At 41.3% G+C, this 26,047-nt stretch overlaps 1 protein-coding gene across 12 annotated transcripts in view; it reads left to right on the top strand.

Annotated features, from left to right (window-relative positions):
• The window catches only part of ZNF423 (zinc finger protein 423), a 403,966-nt gene that overhangs the window by 70,188 nt on the left and 307,731 nt on the right, over positions 1–26,047 (top strand). For 11 of the 12 annotated variants that reach the window (XM_061594190.1, XM_061594187.1, XM_061594196.1 and 8 more), the window contains exon 2: positions 20,203–20,262. The exons of the other annotated variant lie outside the window; for it this stretch is intronic. Coding sequence is in view for 3 of the 11 variants with exons in the window: in XM_061594187.1 (XP_061450171.1) it covers positions 20,203–20,262 (60 nt within the window). In the remaining 8 variants the exon portion in view is untranslated. The remainder of the gene's footprint in view (positions 1–20,202; positions 20,263–26,047) is intronic. 12 annotated transcript variants of the gene reach the window in all.

Raw genomic sequence — 26,047 nt, 5'->3', positions numbered from 1 at the left:
TCTTTCTTTCTTTCTTTCTTTCTTTCTTTCTTTCTTATGAGCAGGTGGCTGCAGTATATTTCCTCCTCCCATTTGTTTGTCCAATTTTAAGTTTTTTTCCTAATTAACTTGCAGTGTATATGTGAGCCTTTTTTCAGCCTATAACTTTTTTTTATCATTATAAACCTTTTGGCCTTACACCTTTTTGAAATTTATTTTTGTAGGAAAAACTGCTTGCAGTGGTAATATTAAAAATAATCTTGACATCGTATTCAATTTGGTCTCCAATGTTTAAAAAAAATAGAGTGGCAGGAGGCTTTGGCATAAGCTGTCAGAGTCCAATTTAAACAAAATATTTGTTTAGGCATATGGAGAAAGATTTTTTAAAATTGTGCTATACGTGATGAATAGTAAAAGGCCTCTGATTAATCACTGATAGTGGCAATCCATTATATGGTTTTTCATTAATTGTAACATTTTCTTGGGTCCCTTGAGTTTCCAACCCTTCTAAAGTGCAGTACAAAATAACTCAAATTGCTAAGAGTACTCACATAATGTCCATCAGTATGATAGTTCCCAGGGTTAGGTGGGGGTATGTATGGTACATCGCTATGCATGATTTCTTTTTGATGATTCCACCTGGGCCTCATTTACGCAGTCATGTCGAATTCTATATACAACAGACTGAGTTGTTAGAATGGACTGTATCACCTCAGATGGTAGATAAAGCTATTATTTTGAAATGCTCCACCAAGCAAAACAACAACCACCCATCTCTCCCTGCATGAAGAAAGCTAGCGCATGAGGAAAGAAGGTTTTAACATAGCTGTTGCCAATCCCCCCCCCCCACAGACCACTTGAAAATTGCTGAGGCTCTTGTTGGACTACTTAGTCATTTTTTTTGGCCTGTTGTAGTAATTGTAATGTGCTGTGCTATACGCTATATAATTTTAAATTTCATTTTGTAGCTTCCTTTATTTCTTACATAGATTGTACTTTATTGTATTAGAAGTTTGAATTCCATAATTGCAAGAAATAAAATGCAGTATCAGAAATAAAAGAAGCAATAAGACTAAAACTAAAAATCAGTATCATTATTAATATGATGTGTGTGCCATCTCCCCGTGTTCAACCACAAATCCACAGGTGCGCTGTGGACCTCTTGAATGAAGCTTGCCTGTAACCCACAGTTTGGGAGCCCCTGTTCTAATCCATCCTTGCTGTGCTAGTTTTTTGCTTCCTGAGAGAGTTTTACATAGGGACACAGTAAAAAAAAAAAAAAAGGACATAGATGTGATGGAAAAGGGGATCTGTCAGTCAGGTGTGTGTTCATCTCTTCTTTTTTTAAAAAAATCCAGTAGTCAAGGATATGAATTGCACTCATTTTTCTCTGCTGTTTGAGGATCCAGTTCTTTACCAATTTCTTTACTTCATAGCACCAAATAGGTATGGTTTTAATTCTACATTTTGTATAACATATGGGCACCAGATAGGAGTGCACATAAGCAAGAGTGTACTGTAATTTATTAGATTACTGCAATGCGCTCTACGTGGGGCTGCCTCTGAAGACGGTTCGGAAACTGCAGCTTGTGCAGAATGCAGCGGCCAGATTGTTAACGGGGACCAGACGGTCCAACCATATAGCACCGACTCTGGCCCGCTTGCACTGGCTGCCTATTTGTTTCCGGGCCCGGTTCAAAGTGCTGGTTTTGACCTATAAAGCCTTACACGGCATAGGACCACAATACCTGTTGAAACGCCTCCCCCGTTATGAACCTGCCTGTACACTACGTTCATCATCAAAGACCCTCCTCCAAGTTCCTACTCATAGGGAAGCTCGGAGGATGGCAACGCAGAAAAGGGCCTTTTCTGTGGTGGCCCCCGAACTGTGGAACGATCTCCCGGAGGAAATACGCCTGGCGCCATCATTAATATCTTTTCGGCGCCAGGTCAAAACTTTTCTTTTCACCCAGGCTTTTTAATTAATTATGTTTAGTATACGCTGACATTGTTTTAATTTTTAATAATTTTTAACTTTTTTATATGTTTTATATTGATACATGTCTTGTACTTTGCTATTTCTTGTCTTGTGAACCGCCCAGAGAGCTTCGGCTATGGGGCGGTCTATAAGCTTAATGAAATAAATAAATATAAGGAAATACTTTCTATTGTAGTCGTCCTCCAAGCGTGGAGGGCCCAGGATGACCATGCTGTTTTGCAAGGGCCTTGATATAGTTATGCTTTGGTTAATTACAAAAGGCTTATAATAATGATAATAATAATGATAATGATGATGATGATGATGTAATAAAAAGTCTGAATATTCACCAGCAAAGCAAGGCGATAAGGACATGTCCCTTCAGCATTTTGCAAAACAAAGTTATGCAGATATCACTAACTGAAACACGACATGAAGCATAAAGATAGTTTGAAACAGTTCTGGGAGTTAAGAATTTACATGTCTTTATTAATTATTAGATGTTATTAGCTTGTGACTAAGGAGCTGGGAAGCTCTAAGCATTCTTTTGAAGTAGTGCACCCAAATTAGACTGCAAAATAAATAAATAAAATAAATCCAATAATGTCTTCACTAATGAATTTTTCTAAATACACAAATCACACTTTATTAAGGCAGTGGATCTTTTAACTGTAAAAATATTATGACTGCTACACTGGGGAAATCCACTCTGAAATATAAAACATTTTGGGCACTTGGTTTAATATTTCAGTGCTAGGGATTAGAACTCTTGTGACTTTTTTTTGGAGTGGGGGAAACGGTAAAATGGACTGTAACAATGGACCTAAAAGCTTACCACTCCCCAGTCAGGTTTCATTTAATAGAATGAAATTAGCCCTATTTAAAATAAACGGAATGTCTAACAAGATATTGAAATCTATTTGTGGTAGTGTTAGCATGGGACACATGTTGTTAAGGAGCCATAAAATATATATATTGCTTTCTACTTTATGGAGGGTCTTATTCCTCTCCCCTCCTGCTTCCTGTCCTTAGCAACTTGTTGTAGAAGCACACATATCGTAATATATCTCACAATCCTAAACTCCATTTTTTTCCAATTTAATTTTTAATGTTAATGAAAAAGCAAATGTCATTCCCCCCAAACACAATAAAACAAACATTCTGGTGTTTTTGAGTGACCTCCAGAATGATACTGTATGGGAGGTGTGTGTAATGAGGCTAATCAGGCAAGCTGTTTTGCATATGGTGTTTTTATATAATCTGGTGGGACTGTTCGTATACCAGAAATTCACAATTAGATATGTCTACCACAGTGGTGTCAGATCGCTGAGTCCCACAACCCAGTGCTGCCACAGATGACCAAACGGGACCTTCACCCTCCCGCTCTAAGGAGGGGACCCTCTGGGCCACAGGGACCCTTAACCAGGGCCCAACCTGGCCATCCACTGCAGCTGGGCCTGGGAGCTCCCTTGCCTCCAAGATCTTTCCTCTGCCCCAAGGTTCAGAAGCTGCATTCACCCTTGGCCAACGCTATTGAAGGGGGTCGCATGCTAACAGTGGGTGTGTCCACCTCATACTGTCACATGGTCTTGCATGTGTGCACACAGAAGCGCACAGCCTCTCTATGAAGATCAGCTGATAAGGGGGTGTTACTGCCCTTTATTTGCTTATCATATGATCAATCTGATGACAGAGGTGAGGGAAATAAATTGTGTCTACTTTGTTCCCCCCACTTCCTCCCACTTTCACAAAAATAATTGGGATTTGAGGGAGGGGAGAAAGATTTGTGGGTGGGGGCAGATGAGGCCTCCAAACTGGGAGGTAGTCACCCCTTCCATACTCTTATGTGAAAGGGACAGCTTAGCCGTCCTATGTCTGGAACAGAAATCAATCCAGCGAATATGATCACTGTTGTTTTCAGTCTACAAATGATATAAAATGATACACAGTCGATTACCTTCCCCCCATTTGTAATGTTTTCTTTGCAGTGAAATGAGTGGTATGGAATAATCTAATTAATTATGTATAATTTTGCCATAGTGGACAGTGAGACAAATAATGTAGTTTTCATCAGAAGCTGAACTGCAGAGGAATGGAAGCAGCATTGCATGCGACAAAAAGTGGGGTGGAACGGAAATCGATGCCTTGTTACATCCCTGTGCTGAAGTAAATGGAAGCAGTCTGGGATAAGGTCTCTACTTAAAAGGCTTGTTGAAAGTGGAAGGTTTTCAGTACGTGCTGAAAAGACAACAGATATGACACCTGTCTAATATTTAAGGGGAGTGAATTCTGTAGGTGCTACCACAGTAAAGGTCCGTTTCGTATGTTGCCCTCGCCTACATAGTGAAGTGATCAACTGGGTATATAAAGAGTAAGACAATCTTTCAGGTATCCTGGTCCTAAGCTGTAAACCAGCACCTTCAACTTAGGCTGGTACCGAATAGGTAGCCAGTGCAATGCTTTCAGCAGTGGGGTGACATGTTAGTGATATCCTGCCCCAGTAAGTAGTGGCACTGCTGCATTTTGCACCAGCTGCAGCTTCTGGACCATCCTCAAGGGCAGCCCCACATAGCATGCATTACACTAATCCAGCCTGGAGGTTACCAGCACATGGACAACAGGGGATATGTATATATGTGAGAATTTGTAATCTGTGATTTGGTGAATATGTGAATATAGACAAGTTTGAAATGCATTTTTTTAAAAAATATATATTTATGTGCAAGAAGTGGATAAACATTCAGTTGTGTGAGAGATTCTGTCTGCAGACGAACTTGCGCAGTCTTGGCACTGGTTTAGTTCACAATGAGGACTAGTCCTTTGGCCCAAACCCAATGTGAAAGAAAGGAGCAATGTTCTTTCGCCTGCTTGCTCCATTCACATATAAAGTGTGTGATCTTTTTTAAATCACTTGCTTTAAAATAATTGTGTGTTAAAGGAGCTGAACTGCCCCTCCCCTTACCTCCTTGTGCTCTTGCCTGCCATGAGTATTTCTTTGCAGTCCACCTTGGATGCTGGAAGTGAGCTGGACTGATGAGAAAGGTGGATTAAGGGATGTGCATCTCAATCCAGTGCATGCTGAACCCCAGAATTAAGTCCTATTGTATTCAGTAGGACACTGGAACTCATGGACGTCAATGAAGTTGAATGTTGGAAGATTCAGGACAGACAAACTAAAGCATTTCTTCATATAGTATAGTATATATAGTACATAGTAAATTATGGAATTCACTCCTACACGAGGCAGTGATGGCCACCAACTTGGATGGCTTTAAAAGAAGATTATCCAAATTAATGGAGGATCAGGCTGTCAGTGGCTACTAGTCAAATACAGTATGCTTCTGAAAACAAGTGGCCAGAAGCCGCAGGAGGGGAGAGTGCTTTTGCGCTGAGGCGTTGCTTGTGGGCTTCCCGTGGGTATCTGGCTGGCCACTGAGAAAAGGATGCTGGACTAGATGAGCCATTGGCCTGATCCAACAAGCTCTTCTTATGTAAATGTGCATAGGATTTCAGCCTATATGTTTGCTTCCAGGGCTGTGGAGTCGGTATGTCAAACCTTTGACTCCGACTCCTCTATTTTTCTACTGTCCCACTCCAACTCCGACTCCTTCATAAATGGCAAATGCATATTAATATTTCTACTGACTCCGACTGACTCCTTCATAAATGGCAAATGTATATTAATGTATTAATGTTAATAAATTAATATTAATTTTATTTTGAAGTCGGAGTCAGTACATTTCTACCGACTCCGACTCCACACAGAATTGCTTCCGACTCCATGACTCCGACTCCACAGGCCTGTTTGCTTCCTTCACTTTTACCCCCTTTCTAATATAAGAAGTCTCCTTTGCTTTATGTGTGACACAACAAATATGGTTGCCTTTGCCATGCCTAGTCTTGACTCTTCATCTGTGTATCAAAAAGCCTACAGCGTGCAATGTACAGCCTCTGCTCCTTTCTCTGGACATGTTTGTTATCCTCAATGCCTCTTTTTGCCTGCAAACCTTTCATACATTCCTCTGCCCCACCGGTTATACTTGCTTCTCTCTTCACGCCTGTCTTATTTACCTGGACTGCATTTGGGATGCAACCTTGTTTTCCCTGTCAGACCTTACCTGTCGGCTTGAACATCTAGCCCCAACCATCTTGCTGTAAAGGTCCCGCCTTGGACACATTCAGCCTTTCCTCTTACCTTTTCAGAAGTCACAACCCAGCTGCTGTTACGTTGATGGTGGCCTCGACTAGGGATGTCAGAAAATTTAGACGGAAATAGTAGAGGAGCATGCCAATGTTTGTTGATTCGCCCAAAGTCTGAAATGGAAATCAATCCAGCGAATATGATCTGTAGTCAGTGTTGTTGCTTTCAGGCCACAAACAATGTATAGTCAATTACTCCCCCCCCCGCAAAAAAAATTGTATTGTGTTTCCTTTACATTGAAATGAACCTAGAGGAACAACATAGTGACGTAATAATTACATAAGTTACGTAGTTTTGCCACAGCGGACAGCAAGATGAACACAGTCGTTCTGGAGGAAAGAACTGCGGCTAAAAACAGTGGGGCATTTGACAAATTCAGAGTAGAATGGAAAATGACATTTTACATCCCTAGCCTTGACCCATCCAGCTCATGACAGCATCTCAGAGAAGGTGCATCTGATTGCCTAAGGTTGGCGCAGTGGCATCTGGTTTGGTGTTTCTGTTGCTGTGTCACTTGTGCTGATCCTGCTAGTTTAGCAGCAACCAGCCTAGGGGTCCAGGATGGGCCATCTCCAGGTTGCATGTGTTGGAGTTGCTGAATCAGCATGCCTGCCGCTTGCAAAAAGTCCTCTAGTTGCTGGAGGAAGCAGCTGTCTGGAAAATGCCTGTCAAAATAGCTAGTCAGGAAAAAAGGTCTCTCTCCCCTATTTCCTGTGCTGCCTACTCAGGAATTAGTAGCTGGGTAGTGGAAAAGAAAATGTTTAACTTCCAAAGATTAGCAGTAAAATGTGATGTGTGTAGTTTTTTTTAAAGGCTGAGATGTAGAAATCTGGAATTCAGGAATGATTCAATGAGCTTTTGCTGTTGAACAAAATTGTAACTTTTTTTAAAAAAAAGAGAGGCAAACATAACAAAATTTGAGGTTGGTGTGGCTGACCTTATATGCTTTCTCCCCCTGAAAGTTTGTCTTGGTGAGTAATTCCTTAATAAACTAGGAAAGCAAATTCTGATAGTCCATGTCGCTTCTGCTGTTCAATAATAAGAGTGCTAAAATGTTTACAGTATTTGTCTGGCTACTGTGGCATTTCTTGGACCTGGGTTGTGATCAATAGGTGGTGGCTTCCTAGCAGACATCACCAGCATACAGGGTTTGTTTATAGTACTTTCTGTGTTCCTAACCTTGTGAGAACTTGTGTTAAGTTGTGGCCAACCAAGGCCACCCATCGAGATTTACTGCTTGGGATCTCCCACATCAAAACCAAACTCTCTCCCTCTCCCACAGTACCAAGTTGTTCTTAAAGGTCTGTTTATGAAAGGTTAGGGAGTTCTTTCAGATTGCTGTGGGAGAGCAGGAATATTGTGAAGCTGGTAAGAAACTAGCAGCTTAAGTTTACTGATGATAAATCCGTTTGGAATATAGGAACACAGGAAACTGCCTTATACTGATTCAGACCTGTGGTCCATCTGGCTCAGGATTGTGTGCACTGATTGGCAGGGGCTCTCCAGGATTTCAGGCAGGATTCTCTCTAGGCCATACCTTGAGATGCCAGGAATTGAACTTGGGACCTTCTGCGTGCAAGGCAGATATGCTCTACCACTGAACTGAGACCCTTCCCCACTTGTTTTGTTTAAAAGTTGGATGAGGGGTAGCTTTAGAGTAGGGATGGAGAACCTGTGGCCCTCCAGGTGTTGTTGGACTCCTGTCCACCCCAGCCAGCATGGCCAATGGTTAAGGATGATGGAGCTGCAATCTAGCAACATCTAGAGGTAGGGCTGGACGCAACTGTCAATTTTGGTTCTCTCAGTTTCTCATTTTTCCAACCTTTAATTCAGTTCTGCACGTTTCTGCAGCAATTTGCAATTTTTTTAAAAAAATCCTCATGAAAATTCTCCAGCATTTTAGTGCAAATTTCTCCTAAGAAACACATTTTTCTAAGCACTTTTTCCTAATATAACACATTTTTATATGTTATTTTCACTCGTATATTCAGTTTGTGCACACTTTCCCCTAACATATGCATTTTGTTAAACATTGGTTGGCGAACTGCATTGCAGATTTCAAAGGCTGGCTGTGTTTCAGTTCTCATGTTGTTTTGGAAAGTGCAAATTTAATAGATTCAGCTTCAGATGCAAACTGAATCAAATTTCTTGCCCATCCCTACCTAGAGGGCTACAAGTTTTCCGTCTCCAGTCTAGAGAATTGTTCCCTCTAATAAGTTAGTCTTCTAAATGCAGTTTTCTTATTTAAAATGCACCCTCCTTGAGTCTTGCATGACACACTCCAAGAAAGATTTCACCTCTTGAGCTGATGGTGTTTGGCTCAGATCTTAGTTATGCATCAGATTTTTTTTATAAAAAAAATGTATGGGAACTGTGGCATAGGAGTCTGAATGATGAACAATATTACACAGAACAAACCATTAGGAACAGAGGAATCTGCCTCATACAGTGTCACAGCATTGGCCCACGTGACTCAGAATTGTAGACACTGACTGGCAGTGATTTACCAGTGTTTCAGGGAGGAGTCTTTTCCCTGCGCCATCTAGAGATGCTGGAGATTGAATCAGGGACCCTCTGCATTATAACAACAACAACAAATTTTATATCCCGCCCTTTCTCCCAGTAGAAGCCCAGGGCGGCAAACAAAAACACTATAAAACATAATAAAAAAAGACATTAAAACAAAATATCTTTAAATCCATCTTTCAATTTTTTTAAAAACAAACCCTTAAAAAGCAGTTCCAACAAACAAGCAAAACAGGTGTCCTACCACTGCCTATAACCTTCCTCACTGTACTGTTCGGTGGGTACAGAGTTGGATTTAACTCTAGAAACATTGGTTCATATCTCCTCTGTCATTGGAAATAATAGTGGACTTGCCCTATTCTTCCCTCTTGTGCTTAGCTGCACTTCACTTGCAGTGCCTTCTGAGTGGAGAAACCATGCTCACCCTCCAAAACAGAATTGGGAACCGTGGTTTGCAGTGGGTTTCCAATTCTGGCTTGGAGGCAAGTGCTAACCACAGTTTGCCAATTTTGATGTCACTGCCAATTGTGGTTGGCCCTAAACTTCACACTGAAAGCTGTGCCTTACGTAGGAGGAGGGAAGGGTTCCTAGCTAGTTTCCATTCGAAGCCATGGTTTGCAAGACCAGCCAAACTGAGCCATTGAATGGTGGGTAAATAACTTCCCCTTGTTCTCAATCAGTTGAAGGGGAAAACCATGACCTACTTCATGTGGGTGTTATGTGGACAAACATGATTTTGTGCAAGATGGTCCATGTGAATGATTCAAAATATTCTGTGTGAAATCATTGTTGGTGAACTTTATGTCACTCAAGGGGTTTGACAATCATTATGTGCTAATCAGGCTGTGCAGTGCAGTACTGAGCACAGTGTGTCATGTACAGAGTCCTAACTTTTGCTTTAACTCCACCACCCCCACCCTAATTTGTAATCCTTAAGGTTGTTCCTGGCTTACTGCTTGTGGCTTGTTTGGAAGAAAGAAACCATCAGTGCTCATTTCCACATCATGCTAAACCAGAGCTTGCAGTTTGTTGCTTCCGGCAGGCCGGAGCAAAATGGGAGGGGTTCATCAGTGTGCCCAAGTATGGTGCTCACTCATGGGAAGCCATAAACTGTGAAATGCGAATCAACTGTTTGTCAATTCAGAAAGCACCCCAAACATAGTTAATCTTTCTTAACCATAGTTTGGCATGAAGTCTGAATTTGAGCAAAATTTAAGTGGATCTAATTTCCTCCCTGTTATCTCTGGAAAGAAGGGAAGAGACAGATTTCAGTGACCTGGAGGATTAGGTTGCCCATAATTAGATCTTGCCATAAACCTGCTGATGCTATCTTTTCCTCCCCAGTTTGCTTGCTTTTATAACAACTGTTATGTCTTCCTCCTTGGATTCCTTTCTTTCTGTCCTCTCTCTCTCTCTCTGGTCCTAGTATTAGGCAAAGAGAGGTGCTCCCCTCAGGCATCAGATGCTGAGGAGTTTGGAGCAGACAGGGTTGTGTATGTTGCATGCCCTGCCCTGTGCCCCTTAAGTTAGCCTGCTCAGGTACATTGGAGGATGCTTTCTGTTGCCTATGTTGAAGTACAGTAACATTCAGTTGCAGTCTCGGCTTCTGTACGTGGAATTGGGGTGGCACGGAGCCACCATCTTGCCCTTTGTCCCAGGCAGCGAAATGTTCTGGATCACTCCTGCTATCTGTACACTTTCTTGTGTGTGTGTGTGTGTGTTGCTCTCGCTCGCTCCCCGCTCTCCTGACCCACAGTGCTTTAGTTGCCTGGATTTCATCTCCTCTGGCTTTTGCCAACAGAACAAACATCCCTCCCCCCACTGCTCCATCAATCCACATATACACTCTCTGCCAATCCCCATTACGTCTTTGGTGAAGAAGAAAAGTGGCCGAAGAACCTGTGTGAGTTTAAGCTGTGAACCAGCTAAATAAGCTGTGTAAAATGCCCTCTTGTCTTTTTCATGGGGTTGCTCAGCCAATGAAGGCATGATGTATAATGGCCCCATTAAGGGGTGGCAGGTGGAAAAAAAAAACCTGGCAAAGGGCCAGGGCTCATACTGCGCTTTGCAATGAGGTTGAGGAAAGTGCCAGATAGCTGCTCTTCAGCTCTCCTCAAAAATCTAAAAGCAGCTGAGCTTAGATGGAGGTTCTTGGCCTTGAAAGCATCCCTGAATTAAGCAACGTCTGGTGCAAAATGTTGCGGTGAGACTGTTGATGGGGACCAGCTTCTACCAGCACATAACTCTGGTGCTTAAAAGCTTGCATGGGCTGCCCATACGTTACCAAGCTAGATTCAAGGTTCTTGTATTAATTTACAAGGCCCTTTACAGGATATCCTTAAGGACAGCCTGATCCCTTATATCGCTGCCTGATCACTGGATTGGTGGCCCCCCATGGCTGTGTTAGTGATCCCCCATGACTCAGATGCACGGCTTGTAACAACTAGAAGCCATGCATGCACTGTTGTGGGCCCAATTCTGCGAAACTCCCTCTCATCTGAGATTAGACAGGCATCCCTCCTTGCTGAGCTTCAGGTGCATGATGAAGGCTTTCTTGTTCCACCCGGCATTACAAGGCAGTGTTCAGTTTTTATGATACTTTTTATTGTTTTATTTTCTTTATTTTTATTATGTACACAGCTTAGGAATGCTAATGGATTAAGCAGTATATACGTTCCAGAAATAAATAGTCTCTGCTTGCCAATGCTGCTGCAGTTCTATCGACGTAGTGGCTTTTATGTTGACTTGTTTCCCACGGCAGTCTGCTCAGGGGGATGCCTGAGACTGTATTGAGTTGGTACAGGATGACCTGATTTGCTCTGGGTTCTCAGCTTGGCCCTAAGGAGCGAGTAATAGCTTAGTGGCAGAGCACATGCTATGCATGTCGAAGGTGACACATTCAGTCTGTGGTGAGAATCGAGACATTTTTAAAGTAATAATTGTGTGTCCAAATGGACTTCCAGTCCTATCTTTTGGACACATAGTGGACACGAATGGACACATAACATTTTATCAATGAACTAAGAACATAAATTCAAATTAGAAGCTACTGAAACACTCACCAGAGGTATGAAAGTTTAGTGAAATTGAATAGAACATAGAGGCACATTTCACAATAATACTTGGGGTTCTTGCAAACCACCAGCCTTTCTGGAAAACATCTTAGCAAAACCTCTCTCCCTGTACACTGATGTCCTCTGTATCTTTGCTCTTTTTTCATAAGAATTCTGCTGCAGCACGGCGTGAATCTGCAGGAGCAGTTTTTAATGATAAATTGTTTTTTAATTCATGCATTTACTGGTGGTTGGGCTCCTACTGGGAGGATGGGAAGCATATAAATCAAATAATAATAATGAATAATAATAATAACAGTAAGGATTTTGCTAGGCTAGTAAATTGTGTAAGAGCATTTGCAAGGCTATATACATTCCCTATTTTTTTTTTTTTTAGTTTGAACCACTTTCACCTCAATCCAAATGTCAGGACTTTTACATGGTAGGCTTCCACGTGCAAGATATTTGAATGAAAAAATGAACACTCAGAAACAATTCCTTTAAAAAATGCCCTGGTAAGAATCAGGTAACAGATGATGGGGAAAAAAACCCTGTTGAGACTGTGTGGAGAGCTGCTGCCAGTCTGAGTAGATATTACTGAGCTAAATGGACCAATGATGTGCCCCAAGATGTGACTTGATACCAGGCAGTTTTTTATGTTTATATGTTGCAATGTTGGTTAATTATAACTATTTATGCAGTTTGTTTATTTAAAAGCATTTTTAAACCACTTAGTAAAGGTGTTAGGCGACCTTTGGCCCTCCAGAAATTGCTGAATTACATCTCCCATCTGCCCCAGCGAGCATGGTCAAGGGCCAGGGATGATATAATGTTTTTAGTTCGAATCCCCATTCAGCTGTGAAGCTCGCTAGATGACCTTGGGCCAGTCACTGCCTCTCAGCCTAATCTACCTGACAGGATTGTTGTGGAGATTAAATGAGGAGGGGGAGAACCATGTATTCCACCTTGAGTGCCTTGGAGCAAGATGGGGCCTAAATGCAAGAAATAATAAATAAATATTTCGGCAACATCTGGAGGGCCAAAGGTTCCCCATATCTGGCTTAATATTTTAAAAAATCTCTTAAGCACTACACAAAACATAGTACAGAAATAATAAAACAGTGGCTTGTATCTGAAGTTAGTCCTACTCAGAGATGACCCCTTGAAATTAAGTTAGTCCTGTCTATTAAAGGGTCTACTCTGTATACCACCCAGAACAGACCCGTGGAAGTTGATGGACAGGAGTAACTTAGCTACATTAATGTCAGTGGTTCTACTCTGAGTAGTAGAATGTAGTTGGATGCAACCCAGTATCATAAAATCAGAGATACAATATAAACAACCTGTAAAATAGTTTTTTTAAAAAAACTTTTAAAAATACAAGAATTCAGTAATATGAGCCAGGGAAAGCCTGGGCAAAAAGGTCTTGTTTTTGCAAGACGGCTGAAACAACTGATGGATGATGCTTTGTGTATATGTGGCAGTGTTGATTATGTTGGTTGGTTAGTAGCTGTCTCTGGTGTGTTCACCTGAAGGTACCATAGTTATCCAGGCCTACCCGACCTAGTTTTTCAGTCTGCTAACAGCACTGGGGAAGTAGTGAAAGGCATTCCTTTTGTGATCTTAGTAGCTGACTTAAAGGGCTCCAAGTGCCCTCAGTTGTGTTTTATGTCAACTGAAAGCAAAATGATCATGGTAGCTTTGCCTTCAGCTGACCTGCTATACCACCTGATATCAATACAGAGAAGGTAGGTTAGTCTCAGGAGTCCCCTCTTATATATGAGCATCTTTTAAGTGTGCGGATTTTAGCACTGAACTATTCTCTTGCCTTGCACCCTTGCATTGGGATTGTCTTTCTGTATGTTTCTGCAGTTCTGAGCCTAAAATGGGTGTTTTAGGAAAATAGGAAGTTACCTAATTCTGAGTCAGACCATTGGTACATCTAGCTCAGTATTGTCTACACTGACTGGCAGCATCTCCACAGCGGTTCAGGCAAGGACTCTCTCCCATCCCTACCTGGAGATGGCGGGGATTGAACCTGGGACATTCTGCATGGAAGTTGAAGATTAGTAATAATAGTCATAATAATGCTGAAGATCTATTTGCTTTGAAAACGTAACGACCAAAAATATAATTGGAGTCTTATGAATCATTACCTAAAATAGCAGCAAGACATATTGGTTAAAAAAATAGCAAAACCCTCTGATTAGTTTGCAAATCTGTTTTACTAAAACAATGAAACAAAACTATACAAAGACTTCGCTCTTTCAACGAGCGTGGACATTGTTATCCCAGTTGGTGCCTGTACTGGAATCAAAATTGATTTTATATTTGTGATTGTTGTTGTTTTCAATTGTTTTATAAGTAATTTAAAAAAAATGTTTTTAGAAATGCAGTTGTTTTTATACATGCAATTTTTATATGTTGTATTATGTTGTAAATTGCTTTGAGGAACCAATTCATAAATTAAAAAATAGTAACAGGTAGTATCAATGCTAGTCCTACTCAGAGTAGACTGTAGACATGGCTAGCTGAGGTTCATTAATTACAATGAGTCTACACTGAGTAGGGCTTTGTTGACCTACAACCCAATAATAATAATGCACACTGGCTTATTTCTGTACTCTTGATGGAATGGGTGACCTCTGTCAACTTCCTCCAAAGTGGTTTGCATGTAGCAGTTTGTTCATACATTATATATTAATGAACTGAAATGATTACAATGGCGCTCACTCAGAAAAACGTTTACGTGCATTAAACATATTCTTAAGCCGCTCTTGTCAATCAGTGCACAAAAGTAACTAGTTTGCAAAAATGTTTACTAGGCTGCTGGAAGCTGGCAGAGGAAGGATAGAGAGCTTTGTCTGTTTTGCAGCAGCCTGCATTTCTGTGTTGCGGAACAGTAGGGTGCATCCTTGGCTCTTGTGGTTTCTTTGGTGTGCAGAGAGTAGAGATGTGGAGGCCCAGAAAAAAATCTGGAAAATTTTTTTGGGGGGAAACCCCCACAACTTTCTCCCCCCCATTTTTTTTTTGAAAAAGGGGGGTGGAAAAAAGAGGTCCCCCCCAATTTTCCTCGTTTTCTTCTGAGCCTTCACATCTCTTGCACAGTGGAAGGATAGAGCACTCTGTTCCTCCTTTCCAGCCCACTCACTCATCTGCATGGAATTCCTTATTGCCTATATGGCTACGTGGTACTACGTAGAGTACAATGCAGTCTTAAGCACATAGTTTGATTGTTTGACCAATAACTGAATGAGGAAGAGATTTGTTCAGTTCACATTTTAATGTGCACCTACTAAATTTGCACTTCCAGAACGAATACACACACTGAAACATACCTTTCAGTCCAAATTTGCCATTCTCTGAATTTTGTGTTGTCCGTCTCCAACCAAATTCAGAATCTGAACCCAAAGGATATTACGTAGCTTATAACCAAAGAATAATAATGTGTGTATATTTTGGGGGGAAATATGCAAAAACGCATATATTAAGCAAAATTGTGTTTAAAAATGCATACATTAAGAGATGTGCACGAAAATAAATGAGTTTTTCATGTGGAATTTTGAACAAAAAAATTGCAGAAGGATATGGAAATAGGGCAAATTAAATTTAAGGTTAGAAAAATGAGAAACGGAAATTGATTCTTTGACATTTAGGGGAAGGGCTTTCATTCAGTGGCAGAGCATCCGCTTTGCATGAAGAAGGTCCCAGATTGAATCCCTGTCATCTCCATGTAGGGCTGGGAAATACTTCTGTCTGAAATGCTGGAGAGCTGCTGCCAGGCAGTGTAGACAGTATGAAGATGGACCAATGGTCCGATTCTGTGTAAGAACCTTCCTGTGTTCCATTCCTAACCTATAGAAGACAGTATGTACAATATAGATCAGAGGTTTGCAAACTGTGGTCCCTGGACTACTAGTGGACCGTGAACTTTGTTCAGGTGGTCCAAGACATGTCCACATTAAATATTCATATTAATTTTTAATGGTATTTTCATTGCTTTCCCCTCCTTTTATTGTATTTTGTTGCATTTGAATTCTGTGGAATGCAAACTGTAATATAGTGACATATAATATAAGAAATAAAAGAAGCAATAAAAAGCAGTAAAAACACAATTAAAAAAACAATATAGCACCTAGCAGAGTGCATTACAATTGCTACAAGAGGCAGAGATATCATTTAAGTGGTCTGCCAAGACCATCAACAGTTTTCTGGTGGGGTGTGTGTGTGGGGAGTTTGAGAACTACAGATACAGATAATTTACCTATAGACGGTATCCAAATTAAGGTGCTTCCACAAGAGGTAGAAAGCTGAAATTCGGTGCTCACACAGTCCAAGGGACTCTCTATTATCCACAAAGTTAATACAGCCACAGGTGTAAACAGTAGTGCAAATTTGTATATGATGTGTCAGTTGCAGCAATTTCTTCTCATGAAAGCACCAGAATCATCCAAGTTTACCCAGGCTAGCTTTGCAGTCTACAGCTCTGGGGAATTAAGTGTTGAGCAAGATGGTATGGACACTTTCTCTCTGTGTTGCTTGTGAATGGAAGAAATCTTGGATTCCTCCATCCCATCTCAAATTGGTTAGAAGCCTTTTGGGGGGGGTGATGATGGGGAGAGTGGTGGTGGTGATTTTGAATGATAAGATGGTAAAAGCCAATGTTTTAAGTCCTGACATGGGAAGGGCTTTAATAGGGCCCCCTTTTTAGTTAGTTAATTTAGCCCTGGGTTCCTACTGGGAGGAAGGGTGGATATGAATTTATTTATTTAATAATGATGATGATGATGATGATGATGAAGCAGCAGCAGCAGCAGCTAAATGAGACAGTCATGCTTGGGAGAACCTGGAACAGCAAGGGGGAGTTGGACAAATCTCAACACTGGCCATTCTCTCCAAACTGACCATCTGGCTGAGATTTCTAGACCTTAAAAAAACCTTTATTTTACCAGTCTTGTAAAATGAAGCCCAAACCACCATGGAAGGACTACAGAAGCTATTGTTAATTAATGGAGTTATACTCAGTGAATGCCTGTGACAGAATGGCCATAGTTCAGTGGTAGAGCACACAATTTGCATGCAAAAGGTCCCACATTCAATCTCTGGCATCTCCAGGCAGGGCTGAGAATGACTTCCTGAGATCCTGGAGAGCTGCTGCTGGTCAGTGTCAGCAATACTGAGCTAGGTGCAATAGTTGTCTGACTAGACTAGGCAGTTTCTTGTTTTCCTCTGGCTTGCAACTTTTAACATAACACGAATAACTGAAAGCAAAAGCAAAACTGGAAGAAATAAAAACAGAACCAGCAAATAAGCACACCAGCTAACGTTAACGTCAATGCATCTTAGATACCTTTAAAAGCCAGTGGACTTTCACAATGTTTGGACTGTATACAGAGAAGGCCCCTCTTGTGAGTAGCCACCCTTCTGGCTTCAGAAGGCATGTGGAGAGGGGCTCTGAAGAAGGGGTAACTCATAGTAACTCAGTTCTGTGCCTTTGAATAGGTTTCACAGTCTCTCTTTCCTTCATTAAATGTCTGTCTGTTACGCTGTTATGAAAAGGAGTACACACTGTGTTTGTGCCCACATAAGATCCCTGTGCCTGTTTTAGTTCATGGACTGCAAGTAGCTGAGCATATGAGTAATTTGAGATGTTATAGGTAACGTTCTAGACCTGTAACTTTTTTGTCTCTTAGTATGCCAGTTAGCCTTCATGTGCACTGAACAGTGCCAAGGAAAGGCCAGTCGTTGCTACAGGTTAAAAAAAAATCTGATTTGGAATACAGGAAAGACTTGCTGCTTTCTATTTTAGCTTTGGCATATCAGTCATGCTTCTTTATCCACAGCAAGTGCCTGTGTCAAGGCATGCAAGCCAGTTGAGCTCCCCCACCATTTGCCCCACCAGAGTCGGTATTGTTGAGGATGCCAGTTTGGACACTGGTCAGTGGGATATGGGGAAACCACTTCAGCTGTGTTCAAGAATCTCTCTCAGAAAGGGGAAATATGACTGCTTTTCTCCAAAGGTGAAAAGTAAACACAAAATAGAAGAAAATGTGTTTTGTGTATGTCTCATATTTGCGTTGAAATCATAATTTCCCCATTTGGATTATTTGCTAGTAGCTGAAGATTCAAGTCTGATTTTATACATTATCTGAGCAGCGTGGGCCTATGTCCCCATGGGTGCCTCCCACACTGTTCTGGTAATGTTTGTAAGAAGGAATCTTATAGACTGGGAGATTGCTTCTCCATGCTGATGCCCCTAACCTCAGGGCCATCTTGTTGGTTCTGGAAGCAACTCATTAGTTTTTTTTCCTATCTATGATTCCTTCCTACAGATGCTAACCAGAGTAGTATGAGATCGGCCATGGGGGAATGGTTCTCATACCACTCTAGTAACTAAATTGGCCTTTAGTTACAGACAGATGGTGTGCTCAAGAAGAACATTAATTTGAACTGCTTAGAACGATGATAGTAAAGTTGCTTTCTGTCTTGCACACAAAGTTATTTTCTGTTTTCAGGTTGTAACAGAAAACTCTCTTACACTTATGCTCAGGAGGAAAGCCAAATACATCAGTGTTGGGACAGTTTAAGTGTTTCAGTTTATTTCAGAGATTCTTCTAAAACAGTCTGACCTTCTGCTCAAGGATTATGGTTGGCAGAAGTATCTGCCCAAAGTTATACAGCTGATGTGAAGTTCTGCAAATGCTTTTTCATGGTTACATTGTTCACTGCTAGCACTTGGATATCCTTCGCTCTAATAGTGAACTGAGGTGGTTGAGTGCATATCATTTTGGAAGTGAAATGGGGCCACCCAAACTAAGGTAGCTGCTTCTACATACTTGCTGGACGCCCTAGGTACTCAGAAAGTCCAACTGTTTATGAGCTAGAAGAAAATGTTCCCTGTTCTTTTGTTTTGTTCACCATGGTTCTAAATAGCAATTTGTCATGCACACACTTCCCAATATAGTTTTGTCCTTCAAAAAATAAGTAATTGTACAGCAGCATCTCCAACGTAAGAGGCTAAGCATTTGTTTCATTAAAGAGGTGAAATTGTTCAGTGGTTCCGTCATAAATATACCCTTCCATCAAAAGTCCATAAATCGCAATAGTTGGGTATTGATTAGAGTACTTTGGACATTTATCACTCATATTAAAAAGAATGTTACTCTTTTCCAAGTTCTTGTTAACACCCTGCATCAATTTGGTAGGTTAGCAACAAGGTTGTTTTCATCCCATGAGGGAAAGGAGGGGCAGTCAGCTTCCAGAAAATAAAAAATGTAATCTAAAGGCCATAACTGTTTTAATGTCTTATATATAAAAAGTCCATTACCCTGCTGAAAGTGTGTGTGTGAATGAGTGCCTTGTGATCCAATAGCATGCCTGTATCTAACGTTTGCAACCGGATTGGACTGACTTTGCATTTGAATAGAATAAAGTTTCTACTACACTAAAGCAGACCAGGATGGAGTCCAAATGGTATTTTCACTACTGGTTGCTTTGACTTTGGGGAAGGGATACTAGTTTAATTGAAAGGTCAATTTCTTCTTTGATAGGTACACAGGACGCTGTGTGAGCCAGACCTACTGGTCTCTCTAGCTGTTGTCTGACTCTGTGCTCTCCCAGTAGTTCTCCAAGGTTTCAGGCAGGAGACTTTCCCAGCCCTACCTGGGGATGAGAGGGTTGGACTGGGGTCTTCTGCATACAAAGCATGTGATCAGCCTCTCAGCTGTGGGTATTCTGATTGGATTAAAATGTGTAAAGCATGCTTAATGCAACATTTTGTGTAGAGCACCTAAGTCGAGTCTCCCTCCCCTTCTAAAACTTTACATTATTAATGCACAAACCATTAAGGTGAAATGCAAGTTAAATATCTGCATTTCAGAATACACCCAAATGGCTGAGCCTAATGGGTATAAATATTGATGTAGACCATGGTTCTGATCCCTGCTTCATCCACCCTCAGTTCTCCTTGAATGGATTAGGGAATGTGGACTGCCCACCTTGCAGGGTGGTTATGAGGATGAATGTAGTGTTAATAATTGTGAAGTAGCTTGAATACCAAAAGCAATGTAGACAGTGGATAGGCAGGCAACTTTTTTTCCACATGTGAGCATGTAACCAAATATAACTGCAAAAATTATCAATTAAAAAAAACACCATGACCCCATTGATTGGTTTTTCTGTGGTGTAAGCTAGGGATAGCCAACATAGTGCCCTCCAGGTGTTGCAATAACTTTGTCCTAGAACAGCGGTCCCCATCCCCTTACCCTCGTCTAGATGTTGTTGGGCTACAACTCCCAACATGACTGGCCATTGGCTATGCTGGCTGGAACTTATGGGAGTTGGCGTCCCCCAACGTCTAGAGAGCACCATGTTGGCTACCCCATATATAAGCCGTTTTGAAGAGCGTGTTGGGTTCATTCTTCTTTTTTTCCTGTCCCTGAAACTTTTGTACTTTTTTTTTTTAGTTGAAGAAGGCGAGTCGTCGGATTTTACTTTGAACTGGGACTCGTCCGTGACCCAATCAGGTAAAGATGGTGGTTGTTTTGTACAGAAAACTGTTTTGTGTATGTCACATTCCTGTCTTTACTCCCAAACCTATCCATTGTAACACAGTTTTTAGATTGGTTCCATATGTCCAATAAAATCCATTACACACAAAGACTAATATACTTTTATCCTCCCAGGACTCATTCTTCCTTCTAGTGGGCACATTGAATCGGGTTATGACTTTTCTCAGGTATAGCTCCTCTGAAGTTTTCTGCAATAGCTGCCGTTGCACCTTCATTCCAATGTAATTATAAAAAAGTGACCTTTGATGGGTTCCCTCCCACCCACCCCACTTCTGTCTCAACAATGTAACGTTTGTGTGTTTTCTCTTTTTGGGGAGAAACTGCAGAGGCGGAATGTCGCTGTTGATGAATTGATCATTGGTTCATTGGTAAAGGCCCAGGGCTTGCTTTTCTGATAATGTGCAAACACTTTGAAATGAAGATAAATTGTAACAGCATTCCGGTTCTGTTTGTGCTGAGAACATCCAGAACTTCTTCACTAAATAATGTGATGTAAAGGGGTTCTTTGAGAGATTGTTCTTTGCTACCATGGTACCATGCTACTCTCTGTGCGGGTGTGAGAAAGGTGAATATGAATGTACAGTAGAATCTAAACTTGGTGTTGTTGTTGTTGTTGTTTTAAATTCAGAATGGCTGTAGATCAGGGATAGCTAACATGATGTTATTGGACTGCAACTCCTATCATCCGTGGCTGATGGAAGTTGTGGTCCAAAACATTTGGAGGGTACCCTGTTAGCTACCCCTGCTGTAGATGTTATTGGATTGCAACTCTCATTATCCCTGGCTCTTGGCCATGCTGAATGGGGCTGATGGGAATTATAGTCCAAAATACCTGGAAGGCAGCATGTTGGCTACCCCTGTTGTGGATGGCACCAAGTAGTGGCAATATATATTAGTCCTACTCAGAGTTAAATGATTTAATTTTATGAACATGACTAGGTTCATTCATTTCAATGGGTCTACTCTGAGTAAAAATTTGTTGGATGCAATCCATTGTTTAGAGGTCTGCAGTTTGCAAATCTTGAAGTTCTCCTTAGCATGCTGCTCCCTCCCTCCTGTTTCTCGGTGGCCCTGTTTTGATGTCAGTTCTGTTGGCACTCACCAGCTGAGCTGGATGTTAGAGGGACTGATAACGATACACGTTGTCAGATTCTTTTTCATGTGTTTAAAAGCAGGATGATTGGATTAAAAATTGTAACCTTATTTGCCTAAAAGGGCAACCCAAGTAATGAGGTGCTCAGAGCACCTTTTTATGGGGAAAGGAGAAAGAGTTTGGGGCTTTTCTGTTTTGGAGAGAGGCTCTTGGGGGGGTTGGGAAGACATGATAGATATTGGTAACGTATTGAGGAAAAAGTGAATAGATAAAAGTATGAAACTGAGGGGAAATAGTTTCAGGAGAGGCAAAAGTAAGAACTTCTAAACGCAATACATATTGTATGGAATTCATTGCCACAGCATGAAGTGAGCAGCATTAGCTTGTTGTTATGTGCCTTCAAGTCGATTATGACTTATGGCGACCTTGTGAATCAGTGACCTCCAAGAGCATCTGTCATGAACCACCCTGTTCAGATCTTGTAAGTTCAGGTCTGTGGTGATGATGAAACCAAGGTTATCATACTTTGGACACATAATGAGAAGACATGATTCACTAGAAAAGACAATAATGCTGGGAAAAACAGAAGGGAGCAGAAAAAGAGGAAGGCCAAGCAAGAGATGGATTGATTCCATCAAGGAAGCCACAGACCTGAACTTACAATATCTGAACAGGGCGGTTCACGACAGATGCTCTTGGAGGTCGCTGATTCATAGGGTCGCCATAAGTCGTAATCGACTTGAAGGCACATAACAACAACCACCTAGTTTTTTGTGCTGTTGCTGGGTACTCCCGGGTTGGCATTCTACCGCGGTAGGGCCCTCTTGGTGGTAGTTCCCAGTTCATGAAATGCCATCTCTGGTGAGATGTGTTTGTTTTCCTCATCATTAACATTCAGGAAGGATTTAAAAACATTCCTGTTCACCCAGGCATTTGATGACTGAAGGATACTGCTCCTGGCAACTTTGATAATTATTATCTGTGAGGATATGTGACTGTTTTCAGATGTTTTCAGTGTTTCTATTCATTTTTACTTTATTTTTTAATAGTTGGCTGCTTTGTTATTTGTAGCCCTGGACTGCTTTGGGAAGAAGGTCATGACTGAAGTTTAACTAAATCAATATATACCAGTAGGCGTTGGCCGTGATGCTCACATGGAACCTTCATGTTCAGAATTAGTTATGTCTCTGAATATCAGTTGCTGGAGAGCCATAAGGCCAGAGGCATCAGCTTAGCACATGTGGGAACTTTGGTCTAATCTAGAATGGATCATATTTATTAATATTATATGTTGCTGCTGCTGCTGCTACTTTATTAAATTTCTTTCCCTCCCTTTCCCCCAGAAGGAGCCCAGGGCGGCAAACGAGACAAAACACTAAAAACATCTTAAAACTTCTTTTAAAAAATCTTTAAAAAGTAAAGGTGTCCGCGCACTTATAGTGAGAGTCGTTTCCGACTCTTAGGGTGATGTCTTGCAACGTTTTCTAGGCAGACCGTATATATGGGGTGGGATTGCCAGTTCCTTCCCCAGCCTTTCTTTACCCCCCAGCATATGCCGGGTACTCATTTTACCGACCACGGATGGATGGAAGGCTGAGTGGACCTCGACCCCTTTTACCGGAGATTCGTCGTCCTCCTTCTGTTGGAATCAAACTCCGGCCATGAGCAGAGCTTCGGCTGCGTTACCGCTGCTTACCACTCTGCACCACGAAGGATCTTTAAAAACATCTTAAAAAGCAATTCCCAAACAGATGCAGATTGGGATAAGGTTTCCACTTAAAAGGCTTGTTGAAAGAAGGTCTTCAGTAGGTGGCAGAAAGATAACAAAGATGGTGCCTGTCTAATATTTAAGGGGAGGGAATTCCAAAGGTAGATGCCACCACATCTGCTTCCTATGTTGTGCAGAATGGACCTCTTGATAAGATGGTACCTGAAGGAGGCCCTCACTTGTAGAATGCAGTGACGACTGGGTATATAAGGGGTAAGACGATATTTCAGGTATACCCAACCTGTATAGAGCTTTGTACACTAAAATCAGAACCTTGGACTTGGCCCAGCAGCTAATGGGGCAGCCACAAATAATACATTAGTGTAGTGCCTTTCAAATGTTCAAAGCACTTCATGTGTATTACCTGCTTGCATACTTTGCACAACAATCTTGTAAGGTAAGTCACTGTTGTTCTACATAGTGCAGAGGCTGACGGAGAGTGACTTGTCTGTGATTGCCTGGCAAGTTCATGGCAGAGGGCAGATTTAAACTGGAGACTTCCCGATTCACAGCTGTTTCTGAGCTAATACATTATACCAATCCTCCAGGCTTCCTCTTATATATGCTAGCTTTTGGGGCAAGCCCTCCCAAGGAGGCATTATTCTTTCCTTTTTACTTAGTATTATTTATTTATTAAACTTATATCCTGCCCTTCCTCCCAGAAGGACGCGAGGGCAGCAAACAAAACACTAAAAACACTCTAAAACATTATAAAAACAGACATTAAAATATATCAAAATGAAACATCTTTAAAAACATATTAAAACAAAATATCTTTTAAAAATCTTTTTGAAGAAGCTTTAAAAGCATCTTTAAAAGCAATTCCAACACAGACTATTGTTGTAAGACTTGCGACCCAGAATATGGCAGAATGAGGTGCAACCCAGCCATCCCTTTAGATGCACAAAGGTGGGTTTGCTTGCATGCAAAGTGGCTCTTTTTCTGTCCTGAAAATCAATCCCTCCCTCTTCTCAGCCCTTCAAGTCACAAATCAGTGCAAATTGTTTTTAAAACTTGGGCTGTTTCTGGAAAGAGAAGAATGTTTACTTTGTGATTTTTTTGGTGGAATTTGGGGTGGGGGGACATCCTTTGCTTATGTGCACATTCTCTTTTAAAGTTCCTATTTTTCATTTTACACAAAAGCATATGGCGTATATTTTTCTGGGCAACAACTTTCCCCAGTATGGTGGTGTTTGAACAACTTGTAATTCTTACCATTCTTTTGATAGCGAGTATTTCTGCTCTAAAAACCAACCCCCAGCTGTGAGGCAGAAGGCCCCTTTGTGCCTGGAGCTAACAGTGCATTAAAAAAAATTGTGGGTCTTTCATTTGGCCTCAATCTTGAACAGCAGAAGAATGGATTCTCCAGCTACCTTGGGTTATATTGAGAGTGGTGAGCAAACTCAACAACAGGATAGCGGGAAGCCCCCCTCCCCCAAATCAAAGCATTCCAGTGTGAGCTTTTAGGAATATTCTTGAAATGTGTGCTCCCCCCCCCTCTTCGTTTTGGACGAAGGCTGCAATCCTGTGCACCTCTTGTTTGGGAGTAAGTTCCATAAACTCAATGGCACTTAGTTCTGAGCTAACAGACATGCATGGGATTCCACTGCAAGATGTGCCAAGCGTGCTGCCAACTCTGGTCCCATCCACTCTATGCATTTAAAGCACATCAGAAAGCATGGAGGAAGTCATGTGCTTTAAATATGTAGGGTGTACGCAGCCAGAGTCTTTGAATGTGTACGCAATTCATCCTTCATATGCAAGAAATGTTTTCTGGTGTGCAAACGGAGAGAGAATGAAAGAGAGACCCTGTTAATTTAAAACATCTGGCAAAATGATTTGCTTTAGTGGAGTTTTTGTTTTTTGTTTTTTGTTTTTTTTTACCAGGAAGGGCAATGGGGGAGAGTGGCAGAAGGGGGGAATGTTGTTGATTTGGGCCAGGGCACAAAATGAAAAGTGAGGCATGGATATTCCTCCTTTATTGAAGTTCTACATCACTTTACTGGTGCTAATGCAAACAGGAAGATCATAAAAGAACATAATGAAAGTCTTGCACACTGAGACCACGGGGCTGGTTTCGGTTACTGAATATCGCTTTGGAGACGCACCACACAATGGAGAGCTGCTCCACAGCATTGCTCGACTGTATATTATGGCTTTTTAATGGTTTCTACCCATCCACCCCCACCCTGGCATAACTTTTCCATCTCATTCTACTCAAAAGCGTCATGTATTTCTTTTTCACACTCTCCTCAGTATGACCAAAAGAGATAATTGTGATTCACATTTAAAAAGAGATTCTATCACTCAAGTCTTATTTAAAAAATAATAAAGAATGAAGGGGTGTCCTCACTGGCATATCTCATATCTTTTATTTATTTGTTTCCCATTGTAACTCAGTGGCAGCATCAGAAAAAAATATGTTGCAGGTGTGGGGCCCAGAAAGGGCCCAGTAGGTTTCTGTGGGGTGTGATGGAGCTTTGTCCTGCATGCTAGATTTCTGAAAGAGAAAATTATATTTCATTTTAAGGCTCCTTTCCCAAACATATTTTCTATAGAATAAGTTTAATTGATTTTGACTGTATAACTTTTAAGTAAGCAGGTTTAGGATTTTAGTGTTATTTCCAATTTATGATGCTGGTTTAATTTCTATGTGGGGGGAAATGTTGTTTTTCCCAAGAACATAGGGGTCCAGCAATGGGAAGTGGGCTGCTTCTCTCCTCTTTCTCTCTGTGAGGGCATCGCCTATATTGCTACTTTTACTATTAGCTGGTTTTTTTTACTGTACGTTTCCATGTATTTGGAATAGCAGGCTCAGTGAAATTTTGCTTAACCAGTGATTAATTGGAAATGGACTCCCTTCAAGTCAATCCCAACTT

Source organism: Rhineura floridana, chromosome 13, assembly GCF_030035675.1.
Source record: "Rhineura floridana isolate rRhiFlo1 chromosome 13, rRhiFlo1.hap2, whole genome shotgun sequence".
NCBI classification, from domain to species: Eukaryota; Metazoa; Chordata; class Lepidosauria; order Squamata; family Rhineuridae; genus Rhineura; species Rhineura floridana.
This window is presented reverse-complemented; position numbering and strand designations above follow the sequence as displayed.